General features: G+C 27.8%; 1 protein-coding gene across 7 annotated transcripts in view; it reads right to left on the bottom strand.

Moving 5' to 3' along the window:
• The window catches only part of Cnot4 (CCR4-NOT transcription complex subunit 4), an 89,334-nt gene extending 70,461 nt beyond the window's left edge, over positions 1 to 18,873 (bottom strand). For 3 of the 7 annotated variants that reach the window (XM_075374132.1, XM_075374139.1, XM_075374138.1), the window contains exons 1-6: positions 18,709 to 18,853; positions 17,633 to 17,671; positions 10,601 to 10,711; positions 9,240 to 9,503; positions 8,451 to 8,537; positions 4,059 to 4,248 (exon numbers count right to left, since the gene is read on the bottom strand). In XM_075374132.1, coding sequence (XP_075230247.1) covers positions 4,059 to 4,248; positions 8,451 to 8,537; positions 9,240 to 9,503; positions 10,601 to 10,708 — 649 coding nt within the window. In that variant the 5' untranslated portion in view covers positions 10,709 to 10,711; positions 17,633 to 17,671; positions 18,709 to 18,853. Of the gene's footprint in view, positions 1 to 4,058; positions 4,249 to 8,450; positions 8,538 to 9,239; positions 9,504 to 10,600; positions 10,712 to 17,480; positions 17,593 to 17,632; positions 17,672 to 18,708 lie in introns of those variants that run through there. The other 4 variants (XM_075374133.1, XM_075374134.1, XM_075374135.1 and 1 more) reach the window with 4 other exon arrangements.
• Positions 18,874 to 21,926: the final 3,053 nt, after the last annotated feature.

The following is a 21,926-nucleotide window of genomic DNA, read 5'->3' as shown; positions in this document are numbered from 1 at the left end:
TGCAGCAAATCGATGAACAAAGAAGCACTTGGAAAAATATAGCTAAAAGAAGAGAAACTTATAGGCCACATCTTAAGGCATCCTGAAATAGTCACTGATATTGGAACAACAGGTAGATGGGAAAAATTGTGCAGGCAGGCAACATTTGAAATATGTAAAACAATTTGTTAGGGATGTAGGATGTAGGGGGTAAACAGAAATGAAATGACTGGTACTAGATAAGGAATCTTGGAAAGCTACATCAAACCAGTCAAATGACTGAAGACAAAAAAAATATTCAGTAGTATATATTAGTGAATTAGTATCATGGATATAATTAAAAATCAAGACTGAAAATGATCTACGGACTAAGAGAAGCACAATTTGTAACTTCTACCTTATTACACTATTTAGCAGTTTAAACTATCAATAAAATATAGCATACAGTTTAAATTATTTAAAAAATTTATATACATACACAAAATAAGATCTAACCCCTTTGCTCTCTTTTGTCAAATACAGTTCAACATCATAATTTACTGGTACCGCCCTTTGTTGAGTGTAATTTGACAATGAAATTTACACACAGCTATGCATAAAGATTCAAAAACAAACTGACATCTGTATGTAAGATCATAAAAGCCATGAAATATTGATAGAATTGAAAATAGATCATTTATACTTAATTACGTTCTTGATAAGAAGTTATGTATTCCATGAGTCAGCATGACATCTACCAGTCATTCTATTAGTTTTTTAACTGATTCTGACATTGATAATGACTTTAATGATAACAGTGATGAAGATGTTATCTGTTTATAATTTTGAAGAAATTGATAAGAAAATGCTATTTTGGACAATTATAATAAAAGTGAAGGTAGTGATGATGAAACAGATAAACCCCAAAGGTAGGCCCTACTCCTAACGTTTGTACTGTTTCTCAGCCATCAAATCTGTTAGACTAATTTTTGCAAATTTACATTTAATAATGCAAATACGGGTTATAGACCCCCGTATGAGAATAAGATAGACATCACTGGTTGAATTTTTTACATTTTTTTTTCACCAGTTATTTGATCCCACAACTTCTGAAACAAATCTGTAAGTAAAGAAAAAAATTCAAAAGTGACTTCACTTAAGACACCTACTTAAGAATGTAGATCAAATTTCAATTTGATCTACATTCACTAATATTACAGGTAAAGGAATGATTGTTATGTATGTTATTTTCTCATACAAGATTTTTCCAAATCTTTTGGGCTGTTCATGTGTCACCTCCTACTTTAGCAGCAAATTTATGATTATGTAAACAAGTTAGATCAAGTTAGATCAAGGTTAAGTAAACGATGTTTTAGACTAAATAGGAACCAGATTTTCTGATTACTATTCTTCAAATCAATATTTATTCACAGATGAGTCTCTACTGTACGTTTCAAGGGGTGTTCTTTTTAAAATAAATAATAAAGATAAACTTATTAAGCGAGTACTTAGAATCTACATATGCGATGCAAAAAATGATTATATTTGTTCAGTTATTCCATATTATGGCTCTGTAACAACAGATTTGTTAACAAGGCCTGAACTTTCATTCACTGAACGGATTGTTCTTAAATTGATCGTGAACGTGACTAATGTCACTCAAAAAGAATTATTTAAAATGTTACAATTTATTCACAGACAGATTTTATACTACAGTAAATTTAACCCAGGAATTATTAGCAATGAGAGTCCATTTAACGGGTACTTACTATTCAACCATGTCGACAAGGAATGTTTAAAGAAGTAAACAAAACGAATTTGAAGGGGAAACTTGTAATAATGTTAAGTACTTTACATAATGCCAGTACTATCATTGTAAAAGAAAAAAAGCTAAAGGTAAATTTAGACTATTTGGGTAGAGTTGACTGGGCCGACCACTAAATTTTGAGTTACAGTTTTGATGCAAAGTTTAAAATGATTTAAAGTTATTAAATAAAAGATTAAAAGTTATTTGAAAAGTTTATATTAAATAATAAAAAAATAATACAATATAATACATAAAAAGTAGCGAAGAATGTTGATTACTAGTCTAATTAGACATCAGGAATACAAACTGTAAGCGAGATCGACCTTCATCAAAAGATAACAAAGAATGATTGAATGGCAAGCCTCATATTACAAATAAAATACCTGATAGCAAACACAAAGATTGTGCTGTGTGCTCAAATAGTTATCGAAGGTTGTAGAAGAAAGACTGCATTTTGGCCAGAGAAACCCTGGTTTATACTCAGAAAATTGTTTCAAGAAATAATACACTGAAAAAAATTATTGTAATTGACATGCAAGTCCTATTTTTTGATTAAATGAAGGTTTTTGTAAAAAAAAAATTATTTTTTTATATAAATAATTTTACCATACACATAAGATAACCAACCATAAATTTGATTAACAACTGACAAGGAACTAAGTGATCAAAAAATTGGAGACCCAATGGCACTACTTTACTATAAGTGAAGTGTTAATGAAATTGATAAAGGAATGTGTATTTATTTTAGTGCTCAGCTGGTGACCTAAAAACTATATCATACAGCTACTGAATGTTAAATTAATTTTTAATTTTTAGATAGCAGGTAAGGCTACATTTTATAAGTGTCTATGGCATTACTGTGGATTTTGTGTAACTTGACTAATAAATAAACAGTATTACTGAGTAGTTCTACAAGTTATATCACCATGCCAAAGATTAGTGAAAGTAGACAGTAGTATTCCACACATGGGAGTTATGGTAATTGGTCAATATTATTATTATTATTATTATTATATGGATCAGGGATGAAGATAAAAAAAAAGGACTATTAACTCAACATTTTTTTTTTTGCTAAATAAATATTCTAGATATTCTGAGCCAGATTAGTAGCTTCATGATCCCTTCATCAAAAAAACAAGATGGCTGCCCCATCAACCATTTGTGCACATAATGCTAGACTGAGGCATCATCTTTGAATCTTTTCCTTCCTAAAGCTTCTTTCAGCAAACTTAACATATGGAAATCGCATGGTGAGAAGTCTGGTCTGGACTGTGCGATGGGTTTTCGAGGTGTCCAATGAGTTTTAGTGAGTTTATAGTGAGTCTGGGGTGCTGTATGTAGCAGAGCATCGAGAAGGAGGACATTGTGAATCAGTTGCCGGCATTGTTTGTCTTGATAAGCAGCCCTGACATGATCCAACAACTGGCAGTAATATGCTGCATTTAGCGTCCTTAATGTGTACAGGAAGTCAATCAGTAGCACACCTTTTGAGTCCCAAAACACAGTTACCAAAACTTTTTTCCAGCTGATAGATATTTCTTGGCCTTGGTTGGTGCCCTTTCCCCACTTTTCCACTACTCCATACTTGTTCTCTGCTTTCCAGGCTGTAGTGGTAGACCCACATTTTGTCACAATATGGTCCAAAAATGCCTCTGCTTCCTCAAATTAATTCAGAAGCTGCGCTGATCTATTATCTGTTTCCAAACTTGAAGAAACACCTGAAGGGTATTCGTTTTGAGGACATTGAAGATGTCAAAGAGGCTGCTGAGAGCTGGTTTCGCACCCAATCACAGGACTTTTATTGGCACAGACTAGAAAAGCTGCAACAACAATGTACCAAGTGTATCAGTCTCAGGGGAGAATATATTGAATAAATGGATAATTTCAGAACTCTCACTCCATTCTTTCTAGGCATAGCCAGGAACTTTTCAGCAACCCCTATTGCTCTTATTTGTAAATATACTTATTTTATTCCTTTTAAAAGTGTAATTTAATCAAAGCTTCAGAAAACAAGTATAAATAGATGTTTCTGAACTATTTAGAGCTGGATAAGTTAAAAATTATTGTATTAATATTCTACTTCATAAAATGTTTAAAAAAAGAATTATATAAATCCCTGTAAAAGTATACATTTAAAAAACTTAACTAAATTTACTGATTAAAATTAAAATAATTAATTACTGGACATTTATTTTTTTTTTATAATTTCTCTAATTCAAATAAAGTAACAAAAATTAAGTAAAAAAATGGAAGCAAATTTGAGTTGTAAAAAAATTAAATTTCAGCAACTTACCCAAATCATGTAAATACATGCAATCAGGTTTTGGGCACGTCTGGTTTTTCATGAAATGTGAACAATATTTTGTAGTTCCTAGCGATGTTTTAATAGTTCTGCCATCCACAACTATATTATTAACAGCCTGGATGGCACGAAGTGCATCATCTGGCTTCTGATATGTTACATACGCACTTGCACTCGGACCCTGTATCACAGCAGGTGATGTACAATTATTAAAATTTTAAAGATTTTCATAAATTCACTTATCCATATATATATATATATAAAACATACTGACCAATGTGCCAAATAACCTAAAATAACCACCAAATGCAGTAACAGAACCTAAAAAACTAATACCAAAAGTTGACTTTTTGCAGGATCCTGCATCATCAAACAAAAACAAAAAGTAAATACAAATTTTAAATTTGGAAAACATAAGTTTTTTTAATTTATTTTTAAAACATAAATTCTACTTTATATATATATATATATATATATATTGTATTATGTTCATTATTAAAAAGATTACATTGATAGACAAATAGACAAAAATATTTTTTTTTTAATGCATCTAAGTGTGATACAATTTCTTTAATTGCTTTTTTCCATACATTACAGATCTGTAAATATAATTTTTCTATCATCCTTAGTTTTAAATAAATTACGCTTCAAAAAATTAAGGGAAAATATAGTTCATATCAATAAAATTTATAATTTTGCATGGCCATACCTGTGTTAGTATGATTTTGCTGATGATTTTATAAAAAGCCTCAGGCAAATCATGAATTAATGTCTAACAGTAATCGGCTAGCATGTTAGTATTCAATTTCCTTTTATAGCGGCTTTCCATCACCGAAATGTCTTTGTGGAAACATTCACCATGTTAGTTACATACATCTCTGAGGTTGTCCGGGAAAAAATCCAGATGCGAGTGAAGGAAATGTATTCAAAGACATATTACAACCCATAGCTCTGTATGAAGTAAGAAATTTATTAACAATATCATGGTAATTGTCAGATTTTTGTTTGCAGAGAAAATTTTTGCATACTTCTTTAAATGAAGCTCAAGCTGCACTTTCTACATTATTTACATTGAGTTAAATACATCATCTTTGACTAATTCTCTTATTTGAGGACCAACAAATATTCCTTCTTTAATTTTTCCTTCACTTACATTCAGAAATTTCTGCCTGTTGTACAAAAATCTGGGACTATCCTTCTTCATTGCTTTTACAAAATTTTTCATTAGTCCTAGCTTGATATGGAGAGGGGGTAAAAAATATTTTTTTTGGTTCAACTACGGGCTCATGAATAATATTTTTCCCATTTGGTGTTGTCTCGTTTCTTCCACTCTTTGGTAACATAATGTTTATCCCTGTCCCATTGCAAAGAAAACACATGTACTTAGCATAGCCTAACAAAATAGCTATAACTTTCAAATCGCTACATATGTCCAGCTACATTTTTTATAATTTATTTTTTCAAGAACGTCTTTCATCACATAGTACGTCTCTTTCAAATTAATAACATAAGCGGTTGGTATCGAATGATATTTGTTACCAGGTAGAATCACTTTTAAACTATACTTGGACAAATCTATGAAAAGGCACCAATCCTCAGGTTTATGAACTTTTCATAAGTGCAACATAAGCTGATCAATATTTGTACAATAAACAAAATTATTTTCATCAATAAAGTACCAAGAAAGTTCTTTTTGTCGGCTTTGAAAGCCCAACATTTTTGTATTTTTTTTAAAAGTAAATTCCAACCTTGCAGTCTTGATACTAATAGTTCAGCTTGATTTTTTGATAAATTTAAATCCCTAACCAAGTAATTTCATTCACCTTGTGATATAAGATGTGGCTTATTGGAAGATAATTCAAAATCAAAATCACTGTTGTCTGATTGAATCAGACAACAATCAGCAGAATCAGACAGTACTCCCTGATTCTTCATCGCTGCTTTTGAAACATACATTCACAGGTGGTTCAAGAACTGTAATTTCACTGTGAGGTAAAGGCCTGATTGTAAATTGCAATGAAAGATATTTTACAGTATGTTTAGATTTTTTAGAAATTCCAGACACACTTGTTAAACAAAAGTAACAATCGGTTACATGATCTTTGGTTCACGCCACACCATAGGTATCCCAAATGGCAAAGCCTTCTGTGAACCTTTCAGGCATCATGTTAAATAAACAGAACAATTAGTGCATACTATATCTTATCCTGATCAATTTCACACTGAAAGTACAAATGATATGCTTTTTTAATTAAAGGAGTAATGTTTTTTCTATTTGATTTTATAGTAAACTCACCACACACATAACAAAAGGCATCTACCATTTACACAATTTCGAGGCATTATGACACTGCACTGTTAACAAACTTAATACAGCAATAAGACTGAACAAAATTAATTCATTCCTAAATCCAGTGCTTAATACAAACAACACAGCTATGTTTCAGCTACATGTTTTGACCTGCACAGACATGATTAATCTTGTCCACAAAGACTCACTTTTCAGTATTAGATATGTCATAATATGATTTAATTCTTTGTCTAGTATTGTTTATTTATCTTACAAATTATGTTAAGAAAGTTAAGAAATAACACATGAACTAAACAATATAATATAGGAGCTTAAAATGCTAATTATACGTTGAAAAATTAAAAAGATCTTTTAATTAAAATATAATAATTTTTCAAAAATGGTGAGCAATAGAAAGATTCTGAGTTCAAATTTGTTTTCTGCATCAAAAACAGATTAAAATCATGTATTGCATGTTAGGAAACAAAGATTATGTTTATCAGTGTTACATTTAAAACATAATATATCTACATCATAAAACAATTTGTATTAAATTCTTAATTCGTTTCAAACTACAAAAAAAAAAACTATAGTATTTCATAGCATTTGATTTTCATGAGTCTAAATGAAGAAAAGTATTTGAATAATATAGATTAATAATTTTAGTAACCGTTTGCTAGTAAAGTACAACAAAGAAAATCTGAAACAGCATCAAGTTTAACAAATTTAAAATAAATAAATCTGATGTTTATTATGGTGTAAAGCAAACCATGAATTCAGGAAATTTTTCTTAATCATAAATATTATAATGTAAACAGCAAAAGTAAACTATGAGTTCAGAAAATTTCTCTGATCATAAATATTTAATGTAAATAACAATAAGTATCGTCTACTGGAGAAATAGGAGTGAATATTATTATCAAGGATCTCATGCTGTTAGTCGATTTGATAGAAAATAAAAAATCTCTTAATTCCCCTGTTTCACAACAGAATGTTTTAAGAATAGCATAACTACTACTCATAATAAAATAATAAGTTTATTCAAATAAATAAAATTATTTCTCTAACAGCAAAGAAACTGTAATAAATTAAGTCATTAAGTGAAGTCTTTCAACCCATAACATTTAACTTTGGTGATAAAAGAAAGTTTTCTTATATAAAAGAGATTTTGAAACTTGATTGGAAATTATTTAAAGATTTTCTGTAAGCTTGAAAAAGGTCCTTTAACATTTCAGAGAATTTAGAAAAAAAAGTTTTAATTGTTGATTGTATTTTTTATAGAAGGAAACAATGACGTATACATTAATTGTGCTATTTAAAAACCTATGCAATTGTAATTGTAATATGTAATGCACAGGCACTACATACATACTGCTTGCATCATTCATCAAGAAGACAAAGCATCAAGGAAAGTGATTTATGAAAACAATAACAAAATGCATTAAAAGTGACCTTTAATATCATAATAAAGGTAGGTAAGAACTTAAAATAATAAAACACATAACCCATCAACTTAAGACATTTTATTTTCAATTTATAATACGAAGCATATGGAAAAATCTGTTACAAATAATAATGTAGCAAAAATAATAATTACAAACAACTAGCAAGTTGTAATTTATTAAATTTACAGATTTTAAATTTTAATGTCTTTATTCACACACTTCAGGGTTTTAAACTGAAAGAGCTCATGTATTTATAAAATACAGTCAAAAATACTTGTATTTTTTACTGTATTTTATACAAGCAGATGATACACATAGGTAAGAACAAAAAGTGTACAGTGGTCAGACCAAGTATGAGGGGCAAAAAAAAAATTGTAAAAATCAAACTATCTACTTAATATTATGCATTAAAAACAAATGATAAATTAACAATCAAGCTAGCTAGTTTTCTTTAATAGCCAGTTTACATAGCACTATACACCTTTTCATAAGCTAAAATACCATATAGAATAAACATAGAGAAACTTATGTACAAAGAAGACTCTTTCCCATTATTTTAACAGCAAAAACTGCTTACAAACATACATAAACTTAAAATATATTACGCCTTCAATTCTCATTAATAAAAGTAAATCCAAAACCATTTACCTGTGAGCCTGCATAAGAAGTACTCTGATTGATCACAACTTTATGAATTTTACCAAATTTACCGAAATATTCATGCTTCTTTAATGTCTGAAAAAGAGAAAAATTATTTAATAATTTATTAAAATAAAAAAAAAAGTGCATCAATAAAAACTTTTCACGTTTCATCTACAACTGCAACCACTTCACTACAATGTTCTCTATGTACAAAGATTTCAAGTTTCATGAGCATTGTTTATGAAAACAAATAATGTAATAAATTAAAAAGGTTCTAATCACTGGTAATAATTTTTCAGTTTTTAATTATTGCATTTGTTGTGTTAATATTTTTTATTCACTGTACTTTCTGGCAGTAGTTATTTTTACTAAAATTGTGTATTTTTTTAATGTCTGTAACAGTAAACACAGCCACATACCCTGAAAATGCCTCATTTAGAGAAAAAGAGTTTTTTTTTAAATCTTTAGAAAATATGTATCACCAAATGAAATAATTACTTGTTGAAATCTCAAAAATATATCAATAAAAATTTTAACAAGAATTAAAAAGAGCTTAACTATAAACTGCTTTTTGCATTTCAGAACATTAAAAAATGGTGCCATTAAAATTTAATCCTAAAGGTAACAAATATTGATCGATTGAGACCTTTATTAAACTATTTCAGTTATTTTAATAACACATTTAAATAATGACACAAGACAAACGTCAGACACTAGACATTAACACTTAAGTAATTCTTCACCATAATATAATATGTAAAAGATTAATAATATCATCTATTGTACATTTTTTACCTCTGCATCTGCCAATCGCACTGGTAAGCCAACAACAAAAACAAGATTTCTTTGTACAACACGTACATTAGCTAAATGTTTCCTGTTCTCTGTAATTTTTTGTTTTCTCTGTTGATCTTTCAGCCTTTTCTCTGCTTTTAAACGAGCTACTTCTTCCTGTGAAAGAGGTTTAAAGTCTGCCGGATCTTCTGGATATGCTTTACGACATGCTGGACACAGTCCATTCTCATCTGTCCTAATACGATGCCAACAGAACCGACAAATCTGAAATAAAAATTATCATAATACCTCAAGTAAAATGACTGAAAAATGTAATAGTAATTAAATATCAAACAGTTAACAGTCTGAATAAAAGTACTTTAGAATATTTTGCATCAATATTCCTTAAGTAACAGATATTTTTAGAAACACCATACAACAGATTTATTGTATATCATGACATTAATAAACAGAAATGTCACCAGAGATAATGAAGACATTGAAATTACGAGTTAAAAGTAAATAAAAGTACAGTAAAAATTAAGAAATACTTCGTTTATACAATCTTAAAATAAAAAATATATTTTTTAAAGTGCACAGTTTTATCAATTTAAGCATTCTAATTTAAATATAAAGTCAGAGCTAAATAATAACTGAAACAGATCTATAAATCGAAAAATCAAATTACAGAATAAAAGCTATACAGAAACATCAGCTCTTTATTAATTTCCTATTGAAATAACTGATAGTTTCTCTGGTAAAATCTGTTTAGATTGTTTGAGTTCATAGCTGATATATTGGTTCTCACCACACTGAAAAATTCTGATTTAATGTTAGCTTTTTACTAAAAGGTGTATCTACATTATGAAAAGAGACTTATAAAATGAAATGACTGCACTTTGTTCACTCGTAACTTCTCACTTAGTCCCAAAAAAAACAACGCAAACATAACAAGTGTGTGTACTAGAATTCACTACAAATCCTGGAAGCCTAACTATTAATCAGCAATCATTTTTTTCTATGTATGCACAATGCATAGCAGCAAAATTATCTTAAAACTTTATGTTTTTATAAGGTCAAAAGTTTTTACTTTGAATATCAGTAGGTTCAAGAGTAAATTTAATAAAATAAAACTTCACGTACAGTCTGGAAAAGGAATGTATTTGAAGCAGTTAATATACAATATAATCTAAAATTAGATAATCTACTAAAAATTGAAAACTATATTTTTCTAACAATTTATGAAGTTTACTGTTGACTACAATTAATGGATAAAACAAAATTTGAAGTAATAAAAAAATATCTTATAGTAATTCACTTACAGAAAATTACAATTTTTATTTTTAAATAATTAAAAATATTATACTAATTTTCATACATACCTGGTAACCACAAGTGCAAGGAAAGAAGTTAAGATCATCTACTTCAAGTGGTTCCATGCATAATGGACACTCTACTAATTCCTCACCACTTTGATTCAACACAGACATCTTCTAAAACAAAAAAACAATAATCACTTTTTTCTACATAAAAATATACAATATCTTTTAACATTTAATATTCAAATCTAATATTTTAATATTATATTAAAACTTACACAAACAAAATTAACATTTTTTTTTTGTAATAAAAATTAATTAAAAAGTTGTAATGATGTCAATATTCAATACAAGTGCAAGATATATAAAATAATTGGCAGTAAATAAATACACTAGTACTTTAATTAATAAACTCCCATTCAGCAATCAAATCTTTATGCTGAAAAGTGAAAAAGTATTACTATTAAAATCAATAAACACAAATAATTATTAATACACTAATTAGCTATAATTAATTTAATCAATTATTAAATCACTTTATATTTAAAAATTTAAACATTATTTTTACTATAAACAAAAAATAATTTATTTTCCTTTTATAGATTGTACAAAATAGGATGACATCATTATAACAGGTGATTATAATCATACGTTTTCAAGGCTAGCCTAAACACAAATAGTAATTTGTTAAAATTGTTTTCATTATATTCTTAGCTTTGTAATGTTTTACTTTTATAATTTTCAAAACTATAACATCATTTTTTATAACAAATGACAAAGTTTTATAAGACCTTTAGCTCCATTATAAAATGAAAACAATAAAGTTCACAGTAGTTTTGGGTGATATAAATGGTTATACTACAATGAATTATAAGAAATATTATTTAATTAACAGTTTGACTTCTTTTTTACATTATTTTTTCCTACATTTAAAGCCTAATGTCTTACAAATTTTATTAATTGTTTTGAGAAATGAGTAGCGAAAGAAAATGTGGTGACAGCGGCATATCAATTTAACTAAACCTAACTCATTAGAAAAACCAGATAAAAGGTAAATTATTAAAAGCAACAGCTTTGGCCATAGGTAATTTGAAATAATGATTAAAGATCGAAGAAAAACTGTTTATACATAGAAGTTTACACTCAGGCCCTATGAGAGCACTTGCATCAAGGTACTGTGGATAAGGTTCCTTTCAAAGATAATGAGCAATAATAATCAATCTTAATGCAAAATATTTTCAACTAGTAGCATTAATAAAACTAGCAAATAATAAAAATATATATATTTATTTATTAATAAATTAGCTGAACTTGTAACCAAAAGCTCATTCAGTAACTTAACTATAAAAATTAAATAACGTACGTAATAAAAATAAATCAATTAGCTTTAATTTATATGATTAATATAAAACAAAATTGCTTGATAACACTTTTTATAATTACCACTAATAAAAAAAAAATGTTAACATTAAACACTTACTACAACACTGATAAGAAATAATTGGTTTACTACAGGAAAAATATATTCAAATAGCAATTAATAAAAAATTAATACTGAAGATGTTTTGCATTAACAAAAACAGAAAATCATAAATTTTTTTCAAACATTATAATAAACACACTTCAACAAATATATAAAATGTTAATATTAACAGTATTAAGCTAAAATATAATCTACAAAATGCTCAACAGTAACAGAGGTAAAATGAAATCCTTGTTATCTACCATAAAAATAAGTAGAAGATGATAGCAATGAAAAAAATGTATTTCCTTCACTGCTGTTAAAAAAAGATTTCACACACTGATAATAAAAGAATATCAAATGACTGAATTATGTTTATCTAAATTAAAACAAACTTGATACAAAAACTACTAAACTTTAAAAACATGCTGTATATAGTCATGTAGAGAGTAGATAGATGGGAACTGAGGAAAGTAGAACCTAAAGAAGAAGTATATGACTCGTCTGGGTTAGTGTAAACTACAACTCAGAAATCAGGAACAACGAATGAGCCAAGAATCTAGGAAATTGTAAAAATTATTAAATATGAAAGAGAAATGTAGTACATTGATCACTTAGGCCATAAATGGATGAAGTATATAGAAAAGAAAGAGGATTCAAATAATATTATAATAGTTTAAAACTAGTCATATAAAAACACCTGGTGGGTTTCTTTCAAGATTAACTACTACTTTTTCCTATTTAGTCTCTGGAACCACTGTAATGTATTACTTCAGAGGATGAATGAGGATAATATAAATGAATGCAAATAAAGTGTAATCTTGTACAGTATCAAATCGACCATCCCTGAGATGTGTGGTTAACTGAAACCCAACAACCAAAGAAGACCAGTATCAAGATCTAGTATTCAAATCCATATAAAAGTAAGTGCCTTTACTTTACTTTGAAATCAGCTGATTTGCAATGAGTTCACCACTAGACCAACCCGGTGAGTTCAAAGATTAGCTAACTTTCTTTAAAATAATAGAAAATATCTGTGTGTGTGTATGTATATATATATATATATATACACCTCTTAACATTTTAAAGAAAAAAGATAAGATGCTTAAAATAATTTGTGCTTAAGAGTGTTTTAAGTGAATTAACTTAAGTAAAACAACTTTTATATTCTGCATAAACAAATAACTGTTATATCAATCAGTTTAAAAAACAGCCATTTTCACCAAAAAAAGAAGAAAGCAAATAGTAGCCAAATAATTATTATTTTTTAGACTCTGGGACCACTGGTAGGTATTGCTTAAGAGGATGAGATGAAATTGCAATTTTGTAGCATTTGAAAATGCCATATCTGACCAGGATTCAAACTCAGGACCTCCAGATGAAAGATCAAAACATACCACTCACGCCACAGAGGCCGGTTAGATAAACTACTTCCCTATAAAACTTGTGTAACCAAGTTTGATGAAAAATGTCAGATTTTCATAAGATAATAAAAAATTCAGTCTTTTCAGTAGTTCACATGATTCTGTTTCTGATACTTAATTTTTTAGATAAGCCTATTTTATAGAATTCCAATTCAAAAGGCCTTTAGCTGGTTGTTAATTCATGAAATCTAAAGCAAGTTTATTTTAGATTTTAAAGCATTACTAGTCAGTGTTTTAAATTGATCTGGCAAATTTAAAAAAAAATTTGCCATGAAATCAATACAAATAGAAATTTTACGAGTTATGAGACGTAGATACTTCATTGAATTCTTTATGGACTCAGTGTTAAAAATTAAATATTTATATTGAGCAGAAATTTTATTCTTTAAATTTATTATCATACAGTGATAATTTCTTTCAGGAATAAAGTAAATAAATTCCTTACAATAAAAAGTGGTAGTTTACTAACCAAACTGACTTTTTCTTCTGAAAGCAATTTTCTTTGTTAAATATTATCACATTTTCAGACTGTATTTGCAGTAATAAACTACTCTACTTAAAAAATATTCAATACAGTGGTATTATATAATGATTAAAAAAATATATTTAAAAGCATTACAAATTTATATTAAACTCTTCATTAATATTTTTATTTAACTCTCATTAATAATTTCTTAACATCATTACTGTTTTATGAAAAATATGTTGTACAAAAAATATTAATGATGCAACTTGAGTCATATAAACAAGGAATAATTACTCAACTTATGTCTACCAATAGCTATTGTTTTGGCTACTATAACCTGTTTATAAATAAACATTCAATGTTTTGAATTCATATTTTCAACCACATCATCAAATTGTTTTCGATTTAATTACATTACAACGCAATAATATTCACTGAAGTCAGTAATATCATTGAGTAAATCTGAAGATCTCACAATGAAAAATTTCAGCATCTGAAATTGCCAGCAAGGGTCTATTTTTCCAGGGCAAAATAAAATAACCTTTTAAAATTCATCCTCTCAACAAAAACCAATATAAAATTTTTTCTACACAAGACATGCAATACAGCAGCATATTTTAACATTATAGGAATGAAATAAATTTATATCATTAAATACTTGTACAATATCGTTTAAAATTTATTTCATGATTTAATTTTGCTGAAGATACCTATTAAATGCGATTTAATTTTTTTCTCCTTACATTTCTATGATTTTTTTTAAACAAAATATAACCTTTGAATGAAATTAATCAAATGGGATTATAACACTAATAATCACTGAAAAAGAGAATCTCAAACAAAATTATCACTTCATAGGGGACCAAACATAGACAGTAGTCTTATTTAAATAGGTAAAAGAAGAATTAGAATAGGTAAATTTGTACTAACTAAAAACCATGACGTTAACTCATGTTTTGCTTCAGATGAAATGTTTCTAATCACTAAATATACAGAGATGCAACAGAACTAAATTATAAAACAACGTCTTGTGAAATGGTAATGTTTAAAAAAGAAAGCAGTGCATGTATTCCATATCTACAGCACTCAAGTAATCCCCATTAGGAAGCTATTAAAATAAATACAATTGCTATAGAAATCTCAAATTTTATCACAAAATATTTTTAAAATCTGAATTATTTTAAGAAATAAATACATTTTGCATTTTTAAAAACCATCTACACACCATCAGTTGCATATGTTTACACTCATATGTCATTCTATGAGAAGGGTATATTAAATATTTACTGTATTAATAATACTGTATCAGTAATATTTACTGATATTAAATATTTACTGTATTTTTTGTTTTAATTATAAAATAGCATCACTTGAAAAAAACCTCGAATGAACCATCAAAAAGCAATGTTCAATAAGTTATTTATAATCAAACCTTTGCATCATGGTATGAAATGTTTATGTATAATTTTTTTTTTTTAGAACCATCTCCAAATGGCCACAAATACTTATAAATGAAGAGTATAATCTTTTATAAAATCTGTGTAAGAAAAAAGAATTGCACTAACTAAAGTACATAAATAACACGCTTTTAATAGTAATAATAGTTTTAGCAATGAACTTTTGCAAAACAAGTAAATAAAATTTATACTTTTGATTATATACTGAGTAGTTTTAAAAGCAAATAAACAACAGACTGTTATATTTAAAGATGGAATAACAACTTGTAGTAACAATACCATTAACAAATATCAGCAGTTAAAAGTAAAATTATGAATATGAAAAATAAGTTATTTTTTATTAAAAATAATAATTCTAATAATGAAAATGTTAATATCCTCACAATAACAGGTTTATGAGCTAATCTTTTTATATAAAGATTAGAACTATTATTTTTAACAAAAAATAATTTATTTTTCTTATTCATAAATCTATTTTTAACTAATAATATTTGTTAATGGTATTTTTACGAGTTGTTTTTCCATCTTTAAATACAAGCAAGTCTGTTGTTTATTTGCTTTTAACTACACAGCATATAATCAAAAGTATAAATTCTATTGACTTGTTTTGGAAAAACTCATTGCTAAAACTATTACTATTAAAAACATGCTATTTAAATCTATGTACTCTGGTTAGTGCAATTTAATAAATATATATATTGACTTAGCAAAAACAAATGTTATTTTATTTGTCCATATCCCCTCTGTACTAATATCTCAAAGACAAAAGTATAAAAACAGTTTACCACCAACAATACAGAATTTAATAATGCTTCTCACCCACACTTATTATTTTTTAATAGCACTTTCGAGCGTTTCCCTCATCACCAGTCAAATTTTTCTTTTTTTTCTCAAATCACACATTAATTTCAAAATTAAAATTACAACCTATAAAAATATATAGTCAAAATGTTTATATATATATATATATATATATATATATATACATATATATAAATTGAAAATATTATATTATTTTGGTGGTTGGTTAGGTTTTTTATAAAAAAACACAAACAAGTTATATTGCTAGTGTTAAGTAGCTACTGCTTAAAGTTTTATAAACCAAACAGAAAACAAAAAAAAAATAATCGAATATGAACCCATATAATAATAAACAATGAAAAAATGAATCTGTTTATTTTTTTTATAATGTTCCTTTTTTAGGGGTTAGTTTTACAAATATGTAAAGTAATTTTTATTTTTTACATTTATTCAATTTCTACAAAACACACTGTTTTATTTATGTTAATACCTATAGAATATAGGATATAGAATATTTACCATGTTAATACCTATAGAATAATGAATGAAGTAAACATATTCAATAAATACAAAATATAAAATATCGATTGGAAACATTTAAATCTGATTACACTGAAAGTTTCTTTATGCCAAAGACTCAAGAGCTGAACAGCCTAGCAATACATAACACACTAATAATGGTAGTATAAAGTGGATTTACTATTTTGTCTCTATTACCCCTTTATGCATTTCTATCAGATGTATGGAGTTGGAGTAGTAGGTGTGGAGATCAAAGAGTATATCAGTTCAGTTTAATATTATGTACGATGATTATAAATTGCCTTTTTTCTATGGAAATTAAAACAGCTGTTATTTTCCCCTGGCAAAATTTGAAACGGTATCTCCATTCTACTGAAAATATTATACATAACTTCCAGTTTTGGAATAAAAATTTTATGCTCAATGCTTAAAGAAATCAATACTATTAAATTATCATCTTTAATTATTATAATTAATTAATAAGATCAGAATTAAAATTAAATTTAGTTAAAACAAAGTAACAGTTAAAACACTGTCTTATTTGACTCTTATAATTCTGAAGTAATAATTTATTATTATATAAGTCTAATTTGGAAATCCTGATTTTTTTATGAAATTTCAGAAAATAAAAGCCTCCTTATAAACTAAATAGGATCTCAACACTCACAATCTGCTAAATACAAAATATCAGACTGTTAATTTAACTAATACGACTTATAAAATAAAACTAAAAAATTAACATGAAAAATAATCTTTTCCTTACTAAATTAAAATACAGACTAAACTAGAGAGATATTTTGTTACTGATACATACATGTCAAACTTGCTTACATGTACAGCTAAAATTTGGTTTAACAAGAAAACAGAGAAAATACCAGTTTATAAAACATGCACATCCAACATAAGAGAGAACATCTTTAAAATTATCTGGGTTATAACAATTTAAAGACAAATGATAAAACTCACTTTTCTTGAAATAACCTGATGATTGCCACAAACCTGAAACTGTAAAAAAAGAAGCAATTAACATGTTATGTAAATGTATAAAACATAGTAATAAAAGATTTCAAAAAAATGAGGGCAATTCCATAAATAAACCTTAACAAACGCAAAATCAATTAAGTTTTTTAAGTTCTTGCAGTACTGACCCACTATCAAAAACACCTTCAATTCATTCAGAAAACTTACAATTTTGCTAATCAATCCAAACAAAACACAATACATTGTGAAATAAGTAGTATGCTTTTGAACATAACAAAATAGGGACAATTACACTTTGGCGAAATAATTGTTTCATAATATATGAAAATTTACATGTTCCTTATGGTACACCTCCATGAACAGTTTCTAACAGGTATCAAGGATTAAAGTAAACAATCAATGTGCTGAAATTTTTCTAAAGCAATCAAGGGAAAATTCCCATATACTTTAAAAACAAAATATCAAAATTTTTAGTAGGTTTTGTATAACCTTAACGTAATACGAAAAATAACTAAAATTACTTTTAAAAAATTTTACTGCACAATAAATCATATTATAATAGTTAAAAAGTCTAAAATCAAGCTGAAATGTAAAAAAATTCTTCCTTAGTAAATAAGATAGTGGTAATTACTTTTTCAGAACAGTCAAATAACTCGTAGTGATGATTTAAATAAAAACATACATAATTTTCGTCAAAATGGGAATAATCTGGAGTTTAAAATTCACTAAAGTTAAAGAAATCTCACAAAATAAATCATTACTAACAAAAAAATATGCCTCGGGCGATTTTAGTTGTCAATGTTAGAAGCAAAACATACACTCAATAAAATTGAGAATTCAAAAAATTTAACTGTAATCACATAGCCAATTTAAAAGAATGATACTACTTAAAACAACCAATTTGAGTAATTCACCTAATCTGCTCCGCGTAACAATAAAGGTTAGCAAATTTTTAGACAACGTAGGCTCGTCAGACCTAGGCTAAGAATTAGTAAAAAGATTGGATTTACGTTTTTAAGCGTTAGAAAAATTATAAAAATAATATCTAACCTTGGACTTACCGAGTGTAAAACGCGAATATAATAATATAATTTATGAGATTCCACAGTACCGAAGACACCACAAACAATGTTTACTTACGTTTAATATTTCTGTGTTATAGCAGAATATATAACCAGGAAATTTATAATGTAGTTGATGAAATCAGTTGAGTTGCGCAGCTGTTGGCGCAATGCAGTCGGAAATCATGTAAAAATCACTAATCGAAATTGTTAGTTAGTTAAAATATCTTTCATAACATTTTTTAAAATATTAAAAAAATATATTATTTTTATTAATTCATTACATAAAGTTTGATTCTCAGTAATTATCAAGTGTATCGCGTGAATATATAAAATATATTAAGTATGAGTTCCAGACATCTGATTTTTACAGTAACCAATCAAAATCCGAGATCCGTTATAAACAGAAAGAAGAAGAAAAAACATAACAGTTGTTTTCCAGTGTTTTATGAATCGTATAAAATACTCATTACATGTTTACAATCTTAAAATGAATGTTAGTGAGAGAATTTCGGTAAATCGTTACTGCTTATGCATGGCTTCATAAAACTAGAGTACGGTGAATTTACTGGTGTAAAAGTATAAATATTTCCTGTAGTTTAGTTTATTTATTTCTATATTTAGCTTATATCAGTCGTAAAATCTGCGCCCATAAATTTTGGCTTTTCAATAAGTATTTATGAGAAAATTATAACTAAACAAAAATTTTATTTTTTTATTTACAAACATTACAGCCCCTATCTAATGAAAAATAGAGGTTATATGGTTATATTAATAGCTGAATTTTTACTATTGTTAATGCAAGAATTTAATTTACGGGTTCATGTAGACAGTTTATTATGCAGGAAGGAAACATCTACCTAATTGTTCTTGCATAAAAAACTTAAATATTAAACAATATATTTATTGTACTAATTACATGAAGTGTTGAAAATTTTTGTTAATCATGCTAGCAGGTTAAAAAAAATGGAGACAATAGTAAATTATCGATTAAATAACTTATTAATTACTAACAGAATGTTTAAATCAAGTATTTAATAAAATCTAACTTAAAAATGCACCTTAGATCCCAGTCTTTGCAGATGAGTAATTATAATTATTAGATATTATCTAAATGAATAAATGCTGTATATTACATGGTACAAAAAATCAAATTATAAAGAGAGGAATTGTAATTAATTCTATTATATTTACATATTAGAGTACAATAACATATCATACCTTTACAGAAGGGAAAAATGTTTTTTGGTTACAAAAATGTCTAATCTAGAAAACATATTACAACTGTAATATGTAGATAAAGTAGAAATTATACCTTGAACAATAGGTTAAGGGGAGAATGTTAAGTTTATTTTTTATGTTTTTCATTTCTTGAATTACTTAAATTTTGTCATTAGAAATCATGTTATTGATGTGCCATAATAATATAGTGCACAAATAGATTTTTTTAATAATTATTCTCTTTCTCATACAATGCAGGAAAATAGAATGGATGTGGTATCTCATTAATATATAATGTGAAATTTACATAGTTGATGAAAACTATAAGTTTTATAACGAACAATAAATGAGATACTACTTAAATATTTGTAATGAAGAATATATAGAACTGTTAAATTCACAAATACCTTTTTTATCAAGAGAGAAAAATGATGTTCTGAGCCAGAATGTAATCAGAATATTATTTAGCGTCCATTAAAAAAATCTGGTTTGATAACAGGTAATTTCCGGTCTAGAAATCGAACAAATTTTATCAATTAACAAGTTCATTAATCCATGCAAATTATTTAAATTAATTAAAATTTTATATATATACGAGGTGCGACAATAAAGTAATGAGACTGATGTGGAAAAAATGTTCCTTACCGTTTTAGTCATGTTTAGTGTTGTCTCCTTCAAAGTAGTTCCCCTCTGATTGCATACACTTATTCCAGCGCTTCTGCCATTGATGGTAACATTTCTGGAAACTCATCTTCTGTAATATCCTCAAAGACCCTCGTCACAGCTTTTTGGACATCTTGTGTTGTTTGAAAATGGTGTCCCTTGACCGCCATTTTGACTCTTGGAAATAGAAAAAAGTCGCACGGAGCGATATCTGGTGAATAAGGTGGCTGTGGTAGTACTGAAATTTGTTTTGAGCTTAAAAATTGCTGTACTGGCAGAGGAGTATGGGATGGCACATTATCGTGATGCAGAATCCAATTATCAGCAATGTTGGCATGGACACGAAGAACTCGTTTACGAAGTCTTTCTAAAATTTCTTTGTAGAAATATTGGTTAACTGTTTGTCCAGGAAGCACCCACTCTTTATGAACAATTCCCTTGGAATTGAAAAAGCATACAAGCATGCATTTCACTTTTGACTTTGACATGCGAGCTTTTTTTGGTCTGGGTGATCCCTTTGAGCACCGTTGCGAACTTTGGCGTTTTGTCTCTGGATTGTATTGAAAAAACCAACCTTCATCACCAGTGATAACACGGCTCAACAAATCTGGATTGATTTCCGTTTGCTCTAACAGATTGGCTGCTACATTTTTCCGTGTTTCTCGCTGTTGTGTGAGATTTTTTGGGACCATTTTTGCATAAATCTTTCTCATACCAAGATCTTCAGTTAATATTAGACGAACCGTTTCTCGATTGATGTTGAGTTCTTCTGCAATCATTTTCATGGATAATCTTCGATCAGATCGTACGATTTCACGCACCCTGGTCAAGTATACATCTGTCCGTGAGGTTGATGGTCGTCCACTGCGGTCTTCATCTTCAACATTCGTTCTGCCTTCACTAAAAATTTTATGCCACCGAAGGACGAGCTCTTGACATAACCTCCTCTCCAAAAGCCTTCTGAAGCTTACCATAAGTTGTCGTCGCGTTTTCACCTGATTTAACGCAAAAAGAAATGGCATACTGTTGCGCAATATTTTGCGGTTTCATTTCTGTGATGATGAGAGACACAAACACGTCTGAGCAGTTGCATCAATGTGCCGCTTGGACTAGAAGTAGCTTATAGACCAAGGTCAAAGATGGTGTGCCTACGCAAGCTGCAGGGTTGCCACATCTTGCAAAGTAAAATCAGTCTCATTACTTTATTGTTGCACCTCGTGTATATATATATATATATATATATATATATATATTGTAATCTTATTAATAAAATATGTCTTTTAGTAGATGGCATATATTTTACCAACCATTTGTTTCATGTTTTCACCCTTATT

Source organism: Lycorma delicatula, chromosome 8 (genome assembly GCF_047948215.1).
Source record: "Lycorma delicatula isolate Av1 chromosome 8, ASM4794821v1, whole genome shotgun sequence".
NCBI classification, from domain to species: domain Eukaryota; kingdom Metazoa; phylum Arthropoda; class Insecta; order Hemiptera; family Fulgoridae; genus Lycorma; species Lycorma delicatula.
The sequence above is the reverse complement of the archived record's forward strand: the minus strand, read 5'-3'. Positions and strand labels throughout refer to the sequence as shown.